We start from the raw sequence: 17485 nt of genomic DNA on the forward strand, positions 1-17485 counted from the left end.
GTACTACAGATGGGACAGGCAGGACACTAGAAGCAGTACTACAGACTGGACAGGCAGGACACTAGAAGCAGTACTACAGATGGGACAGGCAGGACACTAGAAGCAGTACTACAGACTGGACAGGCAGGACACTAGAAGCAGTACTACAGATGGGACAGGCAGGACACTAGAAGCAGTACTACAGACTGAACAGGCAGGACACGAGAAGCAGTACTACAGATGGGACAGGCAGGACACTAGAAGCAGTACTACAGACTGAACAGGCAGGACACTAGAAGCAGTACTACAGACTGAACAGGCAGGACACGAGAAGCAGTACTACAGATGGGACAGGCAGGACACTAGAAGCAGTACTACAGACTGAACAGGCAGGACACGAGAAGCAGTACTACAGATGGGACAGGCAGGACACTAGAAGCAGTACTACAGACGAGACAGGCAGGACACTAGAAGCAGTACTACAGACTGGACAGGCAGGACACTAGAAGCAGTACTACAGACTGAACAGGCAGGACACTAGAAGCAGTACTACAGACTGAACAGGCAGGACACTAGAAGCAGTACTACAGACTGGACAGGCAGGACACTAGAAGCAGTACTACAGACTGGACAGGCAGGACACTAGAAGCAGTACTACAGACTGAACAGGCAGGACACTAGAAGCAGTACTACAGACTGAACAGGCAGGACACGAGAAGCAGTACTACAGATGGGACAGGCAGGACACTAGAAGCAGTACTACAGACTGAACAGGCAGGACACGAGAAGCAGTACTACAGATGGGACAGGCAGGACACTAGAAGCAGTACTACAGACGAGACAGGCAGGACACTAGAAGCAGTACTACAGACTGGACAGGCAGGACACTAGAAGCAGTACTACAGACTGAACAGGCAGGACACTAGAAGCAGTACTACAGACTGAACAGGCAGGACACTAGAAGCAGTACTACAGACTGGACAGGCAGGACACTAGAAGCAGTACTACAGACTGGACAGGCAGGACACTAGAAGCAGTACTACAGACTGAACAGGCAGGACACTAGAAGCAGTACTACAGACTGAACAGGCAGGACACTAGAAGCAGTACTACAGACTGGACAGGCAGGACACTAGAAGCAGTACTACAGACTGGACAGGCAGGACACTAGAAGCAGTACTACAGACTGAACAGGCAGGACACTAGAAGCAGTACTACAGACTGGACAGGCAGGACACTAGAAGCAGTACTACAGACTGAACAGGCAGGACACTAGAAGCAGTACTACAGACTGAACAGGCAGGACACTAGAAGCAGTACTACAGACTGGACAGGCAGGACACTAGAAGCAGTACTACAGACTGGACAGGCAGGACACTAGAAGCAGTACTACAGACTGAACAGGCAGGACACTAGAAGCAGTACTACAGACTGAACAGGCAGGACACGAGAAGCAGTACTACAGATGGGACAGGCAGGACACTAGAAGCAGTACTACAGACTGAACAGGCAGGACACTAGAAGCAGTACTACAGACTGGACAGGCAGGACACTAGAAGCAGTACTACAGACTGGACAGGCAGGACACTAGAAGCAGTACTACAGACGAGACAGGCAGGACACTAGAAGCAGTACTACACAGGGCCGATTCTGAGGTTTCTGCCGCCTGAGGCAAACCTCAGGCGGCCGCCCCTTGACAACCCCCCCCCCCCCCGCCGACGTCGTAACCGAATCACCCGCGCCTGCACCCCTCGCCCCCCCCCCCCCCCGCCGACGTCGTAACCGAATCACCCGCGGCCCCCGCTGACCCGGGCACTCACGACTTGCTGGAGGGCGATGACAGCTGCTGACTGACGGCGCGGGACAGCGGTAAGCGTTGGCGGCGGGACCGGACGGCTGCGGCAGGACAGGTGAGCGGCTGCAGGCGCAGGGCTGCTGTCTGCCGCCCCCTGCAGGGGCGCAGAATCTGCCGCCTGAGGCGGAATACTCATTCCGCCTCATGGCAGAAACGGCCCTGGTACTACAGACTGGACAGGCAGGACACTAGAAGCAGTACTACAGACTGGACAGGCAGGACACTAGAAGCAGTACTACAGACGAGACAGGCAGGACACTAGAAGCAGTACTACAGACTGAACAGGCAGGACACTAGAAGCAGTACTACAGACTGAACAGGCAGGACACGAGAAGCAGTACTACAGACTGAACAGGCAGGACACTAGAAGCAGTACTACAGACGAGACAGGCAGGACACTAGAAGCAGTACTACAGACTGAACAGGCAGGACACTAGAAGCAGTACTACAGACTGAACAGGCAGGACACGAGAAGCAGTACTACAGATGGGACAGGCAGGACACTAGAAGCAGTACTACAGATGGGACAGGCAGGACACTAGAAGCAGTACTACAGACTGAACAGGCAGGAAACTAGAAGCAGTACTACAGACGAGACAGGCAGGACACTAGAAGCAGTAGTGCAGCACCAGAGACTGAAAAGACGCAACACTAGAAGCAGTACTAAAGACTGAACAGGCAGGACAACAGAAACAGTACGGCAGAACCAGAGATGTAGCATACAGCATGCTAGCAGTAAAAGTACAGTAAAGACAGAACACTAGAGATTGAGCAGACAGAATGTTAGAAACAGGAATGTTGCAGCAGGAATGTGACAAAACACTAGAAGTACTGCGGCAGCAAAAGTAGTGTAGTACTAGAGACTGAACAGACACAGAAAAATTGGATACAGAGCCGTCTAAAATTAATCAATTTTATTTCTAAACAAAAAATAACAAAAATTAAAAAACAAGAGGCAATCGCCAACAAGACACAGTCCAAGGATTTAAATGGGATGGGTCTCATATAATTATATAGGTCAATGCAACTACGTATAACACAACACAAGTTACCATAGATTATCACAAAAGAAGGTGTGTAATTGTAGTGGATAGAAGATTAATGTTTACATACAGTGCTGCTACACAAATTATACCACTTAGGACACAGCATAAATTATTGCAGTATGCATTTAAAGTGTCACTGTCGTTTTATTTATTTATTTATTTATTTTTGCAGAAATCAATAGTACAGGTGATCCTCTCTCTCATTCACTGCTCATTATCAGGTAATCTTGACTATTTTAGATCAGTTGGGCCCTGTCTGTTCTATGAAGAGGGGAGCGGGGAGGAGGGAGATTAGTCGGCAGCAGAGAGCAGAGAACAAAGGATTACACAGCAGGGAGCTGTGTGAAGCTGGTATTCAGAGGTCAGAGAGGTCAGTGCTGACTGTCAGAGGAGATAGCCAGTAATGTAGCTGTAAATTAGCTCTTTGTTGTCCTGTTTTGATGCCTCATTTCCCTCCACCCCTCCCCTCTGCATAGAGAACAATTAAGACAGGGGGAGAGCTTTAAACTGCTTTTTTATTATAAAAATGCATTTTTCGGCTAATAAACCTAATTACAAAGTTTTTTTTTAAATCGCTTGAACTATTGATTTTTTTGCAAAATAAAAAAAATAAAAAATTAAACAACAATGACAATTTAATAAATTATAAACCAACATCTCACTAGTGTACTAGGGGCCCTATTACACCAATAGATTATCTGACAGATTTTTATGTTCAATCTTTTTTTATTAAGCATAGTTCACAATATAAACATTTGACAAAAGTCATGAACACACATCATAATTGGACACTATAAGGCTATTTTCACACTACGTAAGAGACCAGCTGTTCCGTGACCCCTGGCCGGGTCACGGAACAGCCGGTCTTTGGCCGGATCATCCCTAATACTTAAGTACCGGCCGGATGATCCTTCGGCCGCGGAGCTCTGATGCGGGCGCATCAGAGCTTCCCATAGCACCCAGTAAAGCAAGCGGCCGTAGTTCTGTGGCGAGAACTACGGCCGTAGTTTTACGTAGTGTGAACATAGCCTAAAGCAGGAGAATCAAGCAAATGCTGTCTGCATATCAGCTAAAGTCCATGTCCTGTATGTAGTAGTGCCCACCTTTTCGACCTCCATTATCTTCTATGGGCTGCCCGGACGATCTAGCCCCCCGCACCTCCCCAATTGTGACTGTCTCTTGTTTTTTTAATTTTTGTTATTTTTGGTTTAGTAATAGTACTGATTAATTTTTAGATGGCTTTGTACCCAATTTTTCTGTGTCCATCATTTAGAGGATGTTGCTGTATACTTATAGTGATAACGAACTGTCATAAGTCTACTACCTATTACGTATTCTACGTTTGTAGAAATCCGATGGAACACTTTGTGTATATAACCACTGGAAGAAGTAGTGGAGCAGATACTGTGGAGAAGGCAAAGCACCAGAGACAATACAACAGTGATGGAGCAGACAGAATGGGAAATAAAGATAGAAGCAGCACAAAGTCCAGGTGGTACAAAGCCCCAATATAAATCCTGGTTCACAAACTTGAAGACTTGACAGTGCAGTGTAGCACCAGAGATTTCCCCTCCAACCTCCAAGTGGCCATCATCTACTGACCACCTGGCTCCGCAACCACCTTCATTGACCAATTCAACGCTTGGTTATTGCACTTCCTCTCAACAGATATTCCCATCATCATGGGCGACTTCAACATCCCCATCGACACACCCCAAACAGCTACCTCCGAACTGCTATCACTAGCCCTCTCCTTTGGCCTCACACAGTGGTCCTCTATGGCCATTTACAAAAAAGGTCACACACTGGACCTTATCTTTTCCCGCCTCTGCCCCATATCTGACCTCACCAGCACGCCTCTCAACTTCTCTGACCACAGCCTCCTATAACATTCTCTTCTCTCTTTTCCTCATTTGTCCCCCCAGCCCAGAACCTTGCCCACCCTCGCAGGAACCTTAGACACCTTAACATCCAAACATTCTATGACTCACTCATGGCACTCTCCACCATATCTTGACAACACTGACGCAGCCGCAACCTTCTACAATTCCCTCAGCTCTTGACTCTGTCGCCCCTCTCACGCAAAACAGAACAAGACGCATCAACACACAGCCCTGGCACACCGACCTAACCAAAAAACTAAGGTAAGTGTCCACAGCTGCTGAACGGCAAGCACTCCTTGACTTCAAATCTGCCTTTACCTCTGCTAAGCAGGATTACTTTACTTCCCTCATATCTTCCTTAGCTCACAACCCTAGGCAACCGTTTAAAACCTCCAACTTTCCTTCTCCCCCCCCCCCCCCATCTCTTACCTCTGCCGAGGACTTTGCCACATTCTTCAAACATCTTTCGAATTTAAACGATAAATCGATAATTCCAGGCAACGATCAGAAAATAGCTCGTTATGATCGTTAATATAGATCTGAACCTAAAATTATCGTTAATCGTTTGCTGTAATTCCACGTTCGCTCAAGTTCCGCATTTTTTCATTAATCGTTCAATGTAATAGCACATTGTTTATTGTTTTTCTGGGATCAAAAGGAATAAACGATCATATTTACGATCGCAAGAACGAGCATAGTAACGATCATAACTAATGATTATCGTTCTGTGTAATATAGTGAACGATTTCAGGTTAACTATAAACAATCTTGTTTGCGATCGTTCATCGTTAGTCGTTAAAAATCGCTCAGGACCCTAACTCACCTTTCCACAAACACTTAAGAACGCCTGTCCAAACTACTCCACATCACACCTCACCACCTGCTCACTTGACCCAATCCCAACTTACCCCTAACCTCTCCTCAGCACTTTTCCCAGCACTAACCCATCTCTTCAATCTATCACTAAGGGCTGTATTACACAGGACGATTATCGTGCGAAAAATCGTTAAATTGTTCGGATTTAAAAGATAATCGTTCTATGTAATTGCAGGCAACAATCGAAAAATCGTTCGTATGTCGTTGATTTAGATCTGAACCTAAAATTATCGTTAATTGTTCGCTGTAATTCCACGTTCCACGTTCACTCAAGTTCCGCATTTTTTCACTAATCGTTCAGTGTAATTGCAGATTGTCCATTGTTTTTCTGGGATCAGAAGGAATAAACGATCATAGTAATGATCGTAACTAATGGTGCGTTTACACAGGCAGATTTATCTGACCAAGTTTGGAAGCCAAAGTCAGGAATGGACAGGGAATCTCAGTCTTTCCTTTATGACCTGCACCCTGTTTAAAGTCTGTTCCTGGCTTTGGCTTCAAAAATCTGTCAGATAAATCTCTGTGTAAACGCACCATAACAGTTATCGTTCTGTGTAATATGGTGAACGATTTCAGGTTAACGATAAACAATCTCGTTTGCGATCATTAATCGTTAAAAAATCGCTGAGTGTAATTGAGAGGAATGAGTTAATCCATCCAAAGAAATAAGAAGAAAAATAAAATCTTTTCTAAATGAACTTTCCTACATGACTGAACTTCAAGGACATACAGATGGTTCCTACATGACTGACCTTCAAGGACATACAGCTGTTTCACCATCTGTTTCCAGCAGATAACAAATGTTATTTTATTATTCACATTTTTGTAAGCAGATAACAAATGTTTATGTATCAACATCCTTATGTAAACAATTTTTAATTGAACATTTAATCTTATTGTATATCCATATCTGTCAAAACATATCTGTAGTTATTCGTTCTTTTGAAGTTGATGACTTGCATAGTGTATGACTTTGCATTTTACATTCATATCCATTGGTTTTTTCCTGTATAAATAAAGGTGGGTTCTCAGAGATAGCAGAACACACCAGACTTGTTTGCAAGATACGCAATCTGTGTCCTCATTCTAAGTGCATGGTGTGGGAGAGGGGATCCGGACCCATTCTCCAACTCAATTAGGAAACAGCCAACAACAGTAGGCCTTCTTTGGGAAGGCACCTCGACAGTAATAGGACCCTAACTTCTGGCATCTTCTCATCTTCTGCCTTCGACACAGTTGACCATTCTCTCCTCCTACAAACTCTCACTTTCATCCCTTGGTGTCACTTGTTAGCTCTCTCCTGGATCTCCTCTTACCTCTCCAACCGCACTGGATCTGCCCTGTCTTTTAAACCGCACATCCAGACCTTGACAACCTCCTGCCTTCACCTTAAAAACATTTCCCGAATCCGCTCTTTTCTCACCCCTGACTCTAAAAAACTGCTGGTACATGCTCTCATTATCTCTCGCTTGGACTACTGTAACATCCTCCTTTCTGATCTTCCATCTAACACCCTCTAGTCTATCCTTAACTCTTCTGCAAGACTAATCCACCTTTCCCCTCACTTTGCCTCCACTTCTCCCCTCTGACAAGCCCTTCACTGGCTCCCCATTGACCAGCGCATTCTTTTTAAATTGTTGACCATGACATACAGTACAAGGCCATCCTGTCCCCTCAGTACATCTCTGACCTGATATTCCGCTACTGTCCCTCACGCAACCTTTGATCTTCCAATGACCTCCTTTTGTGCAGCCTCCTTGTTTGTACCTCACACAACTGCCTCCAAGACTTTCCCCATGCCCCCCTTCCCCCCATACTCTGGATGAGAGTCGAATGTGGCAGGGTAGCGAGTACACTGTCAAGACCTTCAAAAGTAACCTGAAAACCCATCTCTTCAAACTAGGCTACAACCTTATAGATTGTAAGTAGAGATGAGCAAACGGGGTTCGGATTCGAGTCCATCCGAATCCGATCGTTCGGCATTTGATTAGCTGGGGCTGCTGAACTTGGATAAAGCTCTAAGGTTGTCTGGAAAACATGGATACAGCCAATGACTATACCCATATTTTCCACATAGCCTTAGGGCTTTATCTAACTTCAGCAGCCCCCGCTAATCAAATGCCGAAAGTTCGGGTTCGGATGGACTCAAGCATGCTCGAGATTTGCTCATCTCTAATTGTAAGCCTTCGTGGGCAGGGTCCTCTCTCTCTTCCTGTAGTCTGCCATTTGCCTTCATGTAATGTGTTTTGATCTTGCAATGTTCCTGTTTGCTAATCCCTATCGCTTGTATAGAGCTCTGGAGTTAAAGGGGTTATCCAGCGCTACAAAAACATGGCCACTTTTTCCCTTCTCTTGTCTCCAGTTCAGGTTTGGTTTGCAATTTAGGTCCATTTACTTCAATCGAACTGAATTCCAAACCCTACCCAAACTGGAGACAAGAGAGGGGAAAAAGTGGCCATGTTTTTGTAGCGCTGGATAACCCCTTTAAGGGCCCTTTATAAATGAATAATAATAATAGAGATGGAGCAGACAGAACATTAGCACTGAATCAGACATGGAGGAGGAGCAGCAGCAGAGAGAACAGTAGAAGCAGTAATACAACACCATGGAAAAATAAGACAGAACACTAGAAGCAGTAGTGCAGAACTTGAGATTAAGCAGACAAGAGCCTAGAAGTGGTGCAGCAACAGTAGAAGGAGGCAGAACACTAAAAGCAAAAGTACAGAACTAGAGATGAGCACAACTCTAGCACGCTCGGGTCTGTTTAAACCTGGAAGTCTTGACATAGGGCTGCATCCAATTTCTTCAGTCACTGGTAATTAAATGCTGAGACTTCTGGGTCCAGATAGACTCGAGCATGCTTGAGTTGTGCTAATCTCTATGCAGAACCAAAGAAGACAGAACATTAGAAATAGTAGTGTTGCAGCAGAAATGGTAGACACAGAAGAGGTATGGATGGTACATAATGGTAAGTGTTTTGGATGTCTTAAAGTCTGAATGGAATTAAAATGTTTTCATTCACAGTCAGCAAGCAGAAATCTAAACCTACACAACCCCCCCCCCCCCCCCCCCAGTAATCAGATGCCCATTATGCAGCCCAGATGTGATGTAAAATCAGTGAAAAAATTAGTCCTGTGTTTACTGTGCAATAACAATGAAAGAGAGCAAAGAGGGCAAGTACACAAACGGAGCCATCTGATTCAGAGCCATTCTTGCCGGCGCCATCTTGGATATGGATCGGCTTTTAGAAAAACTTGTTACTCAGGAGTGGCAAAATACTCAAAATACTCAGGGTGACTTGGTGAGTAAGACAAGCTAGGTTTGGGAGCATTTCAGTTTTTAGCTCTTAGGTGGATAACCCCTTTAATTTCCATTCACTTCAATAGAACTGAATTGCAAACTGGAGACAAGAGTGGTGTTGTCTCTGGAAGAAAAAGGCCATGTCTTTCAAATTCTGGCTAACCAGTTTAAGCACTGTGGTTAGTGTTTATTTTAGCTTATGACAGTAAGAAACGTACCAGTACAGGGCTGTGATAATAATAATATAGGGCAATGCACACCTTGTTATAGGGATATTCTAGCTGGGGACCTCTGAACATCTTGCTAAGTGCATACACCATACTCCCTTATCCCCTGTGATCATCCTCAGCATGTATTGTACTCCAGAGTTGCATTTGCTATTAATAAATAATAGCAAATTAAAAGGCTCTTGTATGGTGCATAATCTGAGCATCTCATCCGGGTGCAGGTGGGATAATTTATTAATTCTACTCTAAATTTATACAGTACAAAATGAGATAAGACAGCCAGAAGCAGAGTCATATTATCACAGTAACACTCTCCTATAAACTTAGCACATCTTGTATGTTTAACACTTTTCTCTTTCTTCCATTCGTCGCCTTTTGCCTTGGTTTTCACCTTTATTTCACACATCATAAATCTGGCGTGTTTTACAATACACGGACCCTTTTTAAACACATTTCATACTGGTTAAGTAAGGTGCAAAAATATTCAGCAACACAAATTCTAATGCACATGTATCCAATTTTTTGACAAAATTAGAGATAGGTTTCTCCTGCATTTTCCTTTGTAAATGTCCCCATTGTTTCTGTCTTAGAGAAGGGTAGAACACCTTCCACTAGTTATAGGGGTCATTCAGCATTAGAAAAATATGAGCACTTTCTTCCAGAGACAGCACCACTCTTGCCTCCAGTTTGGGCGGGGTTTTGAAACTCCGTTCCATTGAAGTAAATAGAGCTTAAAGGGGTTATCCAGCGCTACAAAAACATGGCCACTTTCCCCCTACTGTTGTCTCCAGTTTGGGCGGGGTTTTGAAACTCAGTTGCATTGAAGTAAATGGAGCTTAATTGCAAACTGCACCTGAACTGGAGACAACAGTAGGGGGAAAAGTGGCCATGTTTTTGTAGTGCTGGATAACCCCTTTCATTTCAAACCACACAAGAGTTGTGTTGTTCCTGGAAGAAAGTGGCCATGTTTTTCCAATGCTGGATGACCCCTTTAGTTTCTCACTTATTAGGGAAGGTTTCCATTACTTCCATTCAACCCACTCATTGACCTCCCCACTTTCGCTCATTCATTCTGCTCCTGTACTTTCCATTTCATGGACAGCCACTTTGGGCAGATATTTCTGGATGTAGCACTGGATGTAGGTATGTATAGAGCAGCATAACATCATCTCATTGCTCCAATGTTCCCCTGCTATGGTCTAGCCTAGCTCACAGTAATGGCTGGTTCTCAGCAGATTCTCCTCTTTTTCATGCTACTCTTGCTCTGGTATAAGAATTTAGATGCAGCATTTCTTCCTGGATTTTGTCTTACAAGATTGGATTTGGGAAACTTCTTTGGAATAGATATGTCATAAGCTGTTAATGATTGCAGGGCATAGGCCAGAGGTTATCTGCATAATCGAGGACACATGAGATTGAGCAATAACAGCTGAATGTGGACAGGTCAATAACACCAAGCAGTGTGAGGATCCTTTTCCCGGTGAAAGGTCAGTCAGTGATATCCAGGCTGTCATATATACAACAAGGTATGAACAGACATCTCCCCTAATAGCTTATTCCACACAAGTCTCCTTAAAGAGGTTTTCTAGACAAAACAGTCTGCAGTCTGAGACACCTATCACCCCACAGATCAGCTGTTTAGCGACTAGACTACACAGTGTATGGGGCCAAAAACAGTTGCGTCTGTTCACTATGTAGTGGCTGCACATCATTACTGCAGCTCAGGGGCCATTCACTTAAACAGGAGTTGAGCTACAGTTACGTATCACCACCACTACACAGTGTACAGAGCCAACTGGTTCCAGTCCCGTTCAGCGTGCAGTGTGGATCTAGAAATTCACCCTGACAAATGGGTGAGGACAGAGGGTGCAGCAAAGGAAAGTGTGATTACCTGCGAAAACATAGTCAATATAGGACATCTTGCCAGGTAGGTGGGAAGACAATGATCTGTACTGCGGGTCCTATGTTTAGCAATGCTACAGAGAGGGGGATGTGACCTGTAGGACAGGTCCTGGGCATCCGGTCAGCCGTTGCATTGTAAAAAGTACCGGGTCGATATATAAGGGGATAGAACTACTGTATATGTTCCCTACTTATCGAGTAGAATCATTGGAATTATTGAGATATAGACCAATTTTTACTCTCAGGTTGAGAAATTACCATAAAAATCCTTTTAAATCACCTTATTATACCCATATACGAAGTATACAGCTAATGATCTGAATTTAAAGCAAAGTCCAGTCATTACCTATAGGGGATGCTTATATATTTGTCTCCTCAGTTCTTGCTTTGGCTGTTTTTATTCTGACTCCATTAGGTCAGAGCTGTGTTAAGCTACTGTACCCACTGTTTGGAATAGTCTGTCAGCTAAATCTGTCTGTGTAAACACACCCTTAGACATACCGCCTTAGTTTATGTATTTGCGCTCTCCCTCTTCTCCATTTTACTGCAAAATTTAAACATGTAAAATCTGTGATGCATTTCAGTAGCAGGCAAGTGGATGAGATTTTACCAAGTCAGACAGAACCTAGCGCACAGTAGTCAGTATCTAGCCTCAGCTATATCTTACCTAACACCACAGGTGAACTCTCGTTGTTCAGCGCTGCTTTTGGAGTAATGCTGGGAGGAAACAGGACATCAAACAGCCAAAACGCCTCAGCAAAATGCAGCTGAACTGTGCACAGGAGCAGAAGGATCTTCCATAGTGGAGGCCATGGCACAGTATCGGTCCTGACTCTGACCATTCTCAAACACTGCACACAAGCTGGAACAGAAGAGCTGTGCGGGCTACACAACCAGAGAGAAAGAGACCAATGAAACAGACTGATATATCATGGCTTCAAGTTAATAATTAGCTATATTCTCCAATCTGTCCTGCAACTCTCAGCATAAGGTGCCCTAATATCCCACACAGAGAGAGTGCTAAATGTGTCCCCATCCCCAGACTAGGAAGGATTCCAGGCATTGCACTGAAGGCAGCTTCATGGACCAGAGATGTTATAGTGCTACCAGATTGTAGTTGCTGGGTTTGTAATAAAATGATGGAGTGAAGTTGTTGTTGACGATCCCTAAAGAGAAGGAGGAGTCTCTGAAGGGAATAAAATTATGTGTGAGATGCGGTGGAGGGGATTGCTATGTATAGTAATGATGGCAGATACCCACCCTTAACTAAATACGGAAAATAGCACAACCGCACTGTACCGCAATGATACTCCCTACAGGATCTCCACAAATCCTGTAAGTCCAACGTAGTGTACGAAGTAGTGAGGAAAAAACGTGTAAAATACACCTGTACCTGAGTATTTCAGGGCCATAGTCCTGTGTCTGGAACACCCAAAAAGAAAGGAATCCACGAACTTGACTCTTAATCTAACACCCAAGCGTCCACCTGGTGTCCTCCGGACATTTCGGAGGATAGACTACTCCCTCCTCATGCATCCGAAATGTCTGCAGGACACCAGGTGGACGCTTGGGTGTTTGGAACAGCCTGTGAGCGAACTTGTTGTACCCGGTACTAAGAAATAAATTCTATTTGGATTAAGAGTCAAGTTCGTGGTTCCCTTTCTTTTTTCGGTGATCCGGACACAGGACTACGGCCCTGAAGTACTTAGGTACATGTGTATTTTACACGGTTTTTCCTCACTACTTTGTACACTAAGATACCCACCCCACCAATTTTACAGTATTACTGGAAAACCCATTGTACCTGGTAGATCATATAAAAAGCACCTAGATAATTGTAAGCATGTGGGTATTTATGGGTGAGAATGAAAATAGACACACCTGACCATGGGTGCTAAATGAGCCAGTGCATGCTTGGATGCTCTTCCCTGTAGATCAGTGAATGTAATATAGATCTGTGGCGGAGTGTGATGGGCTATAACACTGTGCCACCCAACCAGTTTGGCTTTGGCCACCCTGAAGTGTGTTGTCTAAGTAGCCCCTACATTCTCATAATCTCTGTGCAGGGATCTAGACTTTGGTGCTAGGCAGTGGTCCTTGTGAGTGATAGCCAGCCTAGCAAACCAAGTTCTGCCCAAGGTGTACTCTAGAAATGAGCACAGCTCAAGCATGCAGGGGTTCTTCCAAACCCAATTGTGTGGCATTTGACTCCAGGTGGCTGAAGAAGTTTCTAGAGAATCCTGGAAAACACAGATACAGCCCTTTCACATGTCTATTTAAAACCATACACAATGAACCATAAAAATTACAACTTTTTCTAAAAAGAAATGATTGCACATAACAGGTTACATGCCTGGATAATCAAACATTCCCATTGTACTAACAACACTAGGACAAATTAGAGCATTTTCATTGATGTAAGTAAATGCAGTAACAAAAGACATCATTATGGTTGTCAAATGATTCACAGTAAAACGCATCATAGAAACAGTGACAAATGTTAGCACATAGCTCTAATATATGTCAGCGATCACATAAAAATCACTTGTGTACAAATTATCTATGATAGAATAATACCCAAATACAAAAAAACAGTTAATAAACAGGGGTTATAACCTGCTCCAAGACACATCAAATAAATATAAAATAGATTATCCATAAAATGTATACCATGTGCTAACCTAGTGCCCAGATGGAGTATCCAGAAGATTTCCCGGTTACGAGGTGGCGTTGCCAGTCACCCCTGGCTCTGGATTTGTTGACCCTTACCAGTACTATGAATTTGAAACTGTACAGAATGCGCTGATGTTTTTCATCAAAATGTTTAGCCACTCCTGTTGTAAGAGACTGCCCCCTAGTGATGAAAGTAATGTGTTTGCCACTCCTATGTTTTTTTGTTATTTATGCAACCCACTTATGAAATGCTGCAAACAGTACAAAGAAAAATCTAAATCACCAAAAATGGCTTTTAGTTCATGAAAATGAATGATGAGTTTTGAGGGTTAAGCCATGACTGCTGTGAGGTATTGCACAATCTGTTTTCTGCTCTATCCAGTTAGTGTCTTTCCCTCATTTTCTGATCCTGTGTGTCTACACATATATACAGTACACCAAAAAAAGTTATGGGAACAGGATTCTCAGCCAAAATAATAAATAGAACATAGAGCTTCTGGACACAGGGACAGTATCTTTTAACAAAAGTGGCTAAACATTTCATTGAAAAAAAATCAGCACTCTCTCTAGTTTAACTGCATAGCATTTAACAGGGTGAAAACAAATAGGTATACTGGGTGATACTGGCTGGGTCACCTCCTAAACCAGGAAGCCTTCTGGATACTTTGACTGGGCACTGGGTTTCCACATGGTATGAATTTTAGGAGTGACCTGCTCTATATTCATTAGAGGTGTCTCAGGGCAGGTTATAATCAGTTTACTTAATGTATTTGGGTATGACTGTATCATATCTTATCTGTACATGGGTGATTGTTGGTTGGTACCATATATTTGATCTATGCGCTAACATCTCTTGCTGTAATTTATCAGTATTGTTACAGTGGAGAATGTCTTGGCCTGACTAGCTATGTGGGTAAAATGTTTAATAGGATTCATGTTCATGAAGGTTTTTCATGGGTTCTTGTGTATCTTTTTACACACACTTACTTGCATGACACTATTAGGAAAGCAAAGGCCCATTTCACATCCAAGGTTTTAAAGCAAAATTGTATAACACCCCCCCCCCCCCCCCCAAACTGCTGGTACTATTTAATCAAAGTAAATCCTTCCCAGCTGTGCCTTTTAACATGTTCCTGGTGCTTTGGTTAGGGTAAAAAAAAAAAGATCTTTTCAGCCTAGCCAGGTCAAACAACGGCCGATGTCTGAGATGTTCACCCAGCCGATACTGCAGTAATGGCTGAATAAACATCACTTTATTTTAAATTGGAACACGGGCAATTTCGGATGTGCCTGCGCTCCAATTTGCCATAGCCCACAATGTAAAGTACGACCAGGAACCATACTTTGCACTGAGAGTACAGGCTACCGGCCTAACAAAACAGACCTGTAAATTATTTTATGCAGCTGTGGAGAACCATGGCCGTAGTGTTTACAGGGTGCATACATTATGGCCATGGTTCCATAGGCTGCAATGTAATTGTTCGCCATCACTAAACAATTAATGTGAAAATACAATGTGTGAACATGACCTAAATCTGCAAGGCATGGCACTGTTAAGACAAGTGATGAATAGGAGAAAACCTGGGGGACGTTCCTAATGACAAAGAGGGTGGGGAGGAAGAAAGAAGAGGCGTCACAGACCTAAGGCATGGATGGTCTAGGCCACACCTCATTGACTTGGCTGCCACAGACTAAAATCATTTTTTTACCCTAACCGAGGTACCGGGCATATTTTAAAACATTTGAACGGGAAGTCATTACTTACATCAAATGGATGATACCAGTGGTTTGGGGCAGTGGGTTGAAGTGAATGGAGCTTAATTGCAAACCATATCTGAACTGGAGACGAGTGGTGTTTATAAAAAAAAGCGGCCATGTTTTTCTGATCCCAGATAACCCCTTTTAAACGCCTTCAGAGAAGACTAAATAAAGTTTTTGACACTTAAGGAAATTTCAGTCTAATTTTTTTGCGTATTTACTTTGTGTTAGCTAGATTGATCTGCCAACAAGCCAGATACTCCAAGTTGGATGCACAAAGGGTTGAGGATCCATCACATTCAAAGCTCCACTTTTTTGTGCATTATTATTCCTTTATATCCTTTGTAGGTTGAAGACTTTAGGGTATGTTCATATGTTCAGGTTTTTAATTTGCACTTTTTACATAAATACACTTTTCTATTTACCAGGATAGCTTGGCTAACTTCAAAAAAGGCAACCCCGCTCCCAATCCTGTGCTAGAACCAGATAATGCTAACATTAATAATTCCATAACTGGAGAAGCTTTACTTTAAGGGTTCAAACCCACTTGCCGGATCTGCAGCGAGACTCCTCGCTGCAGATCCCGGCCCTATACTTTCAATAGCAGAGAAACAGATTTTGTCTGCAGCCCGCCCAATTAACCCCCCCGGCCGCCAGACATTATACATTACCGGGTCCCCGTTCCTGCTTGCTTCGGGGCTCCCGGTGTCTTCACGGCCCGCCCGGCCAATCAGTGCGCTGCGGCAGGGCAGCGCACTGATTGGGCGGGCAGAACGTGCCGGGAGCCGCCGAAGCAAGCAGGAGCCGGGATCAGGTAATGTATACTGTATCCTGCCCGCCCCCCCTGCAGCACCCGGCCGCACGATTGCCCCCAGCCCCCGGATCGCCCCCAGCCCCCGGCCACCCCCCCGCCAGGCGATTGTGCGGCCGGGGCTGCGGGCGATCGTGCGGCTGGGGGCAATGGTGCGGCCGGGGGCTGCGGGCGACGGGCAGGATACAGTATACATTACCTGATCTCGGCTCCTGCTTGCTTCGGCGGCTCCTGGCACGTCCCGCCCGGCCAATCTGTGCAGGAACGGGGACCCGGTAATGTATAATGTCTGGCTACTGGGGGGTTAATGGGGCGGGCTGCAGCCAAAATCGCAGCAGGGATGTACATCCCTGCTGCGATTTTTTCCATTGAAAGAATAGGGGCTGGATCCGCAGCGAGTCTCGCTGCAAATACGCAGCAAGGGGACTCGCTGCGGATCCGGCAAGTGGGTTTGTACCCTAATAACAAATATACTAAATGGCAAGTCAGTTTTATGTACTCTAGAAGTTTCTGTAAAGCTACAGCTCCCAAGGACCCAGAAAGTGAGAATGCAGTCAGACATACAATGGCATCAGTGACTCACAGGTGACATATTCTCTATAGTTTTTCCTTTTCTTTTCCATCTGGTCACCATCACTTCTTCCAGCTATAGCTATTCTCTGCTTAAGTTGCTGCTTAGATGTCTTGTTACTAAACTACAATTCCCATCATTCCTGGACTGCATGACAGACATGATAGGAACTGTAGTTTTACAAGCACTCCATCCATAATCTTTGTTGTGAATGGAGCAGTAAATACTGCATGCGCACAACCACTCCATTCATTCTCTCGGAGAGCTGTCGAAGGTTGGCGTTCTACTGTGCTAGCTTCAGCAGTTCCATAGCCAATAAATGGAGAGTTTGCACACACATACACAACCACCCACTCTCTTCATAACACTTAGGGGGAGATTTATGAAAGGGTGTAAATATACACCTGGTATAAACTGCCCACAGCAACCAATCACAGCTCAGCTTTCAGCTCTGGTAACATATAAAAGGAGCTGTGATTGGTTGCTGTGGGCAGTTTACACCAGGTGTATATTTAAGGGGAAGATTTATGAAAGGGTGTAAATATACACCTGGTGTAAACTGCCCACAGCAACCAATCACAGCTCCTTTTATATGTTACCAGAG

General features: G+C 44.3%; 1 protein-coding gene across 2 annotated transcripts in view; it reads right to left on the reverse strand.

Annotated features, from left to right (window-relative positions):
- The window catches only part of LCAT (lecithin-cholesterol acyltransferase), a 28311-nt gene extending 14459 nt beyond the window's left edge, over positions 1-13852 (reverse strand). Inside the window, exons 1-2 of one of the 2 annotated variants that reach the window (XM_069966456.1) lie at positions 13750-13852; positions 11736-11953 (exon numbers count right to left, since the gene is read on the reverse strand). In XM_069966456.1, the coding sequence (XP_069822557.1) occupies positions 11736-11910 (175 nt within the window). In that variant the 5' untranslated portion in view covers positions 11911-11953; positions 13750-13852. Of the gene's footprint in view, positions 1-11735; positions 11954-13738 lie in introns of both variants that reach the window. The other variant, XM_069966457.1, reaches the window with a different exon arrangement.
- Between the last annotated feature and the right edge of the window lie 3633 nt (positions 13853-17485).

This window comes from Dendropsophus ebraccatus, chromosome 4 (assembly GCF_027789765.1).
Source record: "Dendropsophus ebraccatus isolate aDenEbr1 chromosome 4, aDenEbr1.pat, whole genome shotgun sequence".
Classification (NCBI taxonomy): domain Eukaryota; kingdom Metazoa; phylum Chordata; class Amphibia; order Anura; family Hylidae; genus Dendropsophus; species Dendropsophus ebraccatus.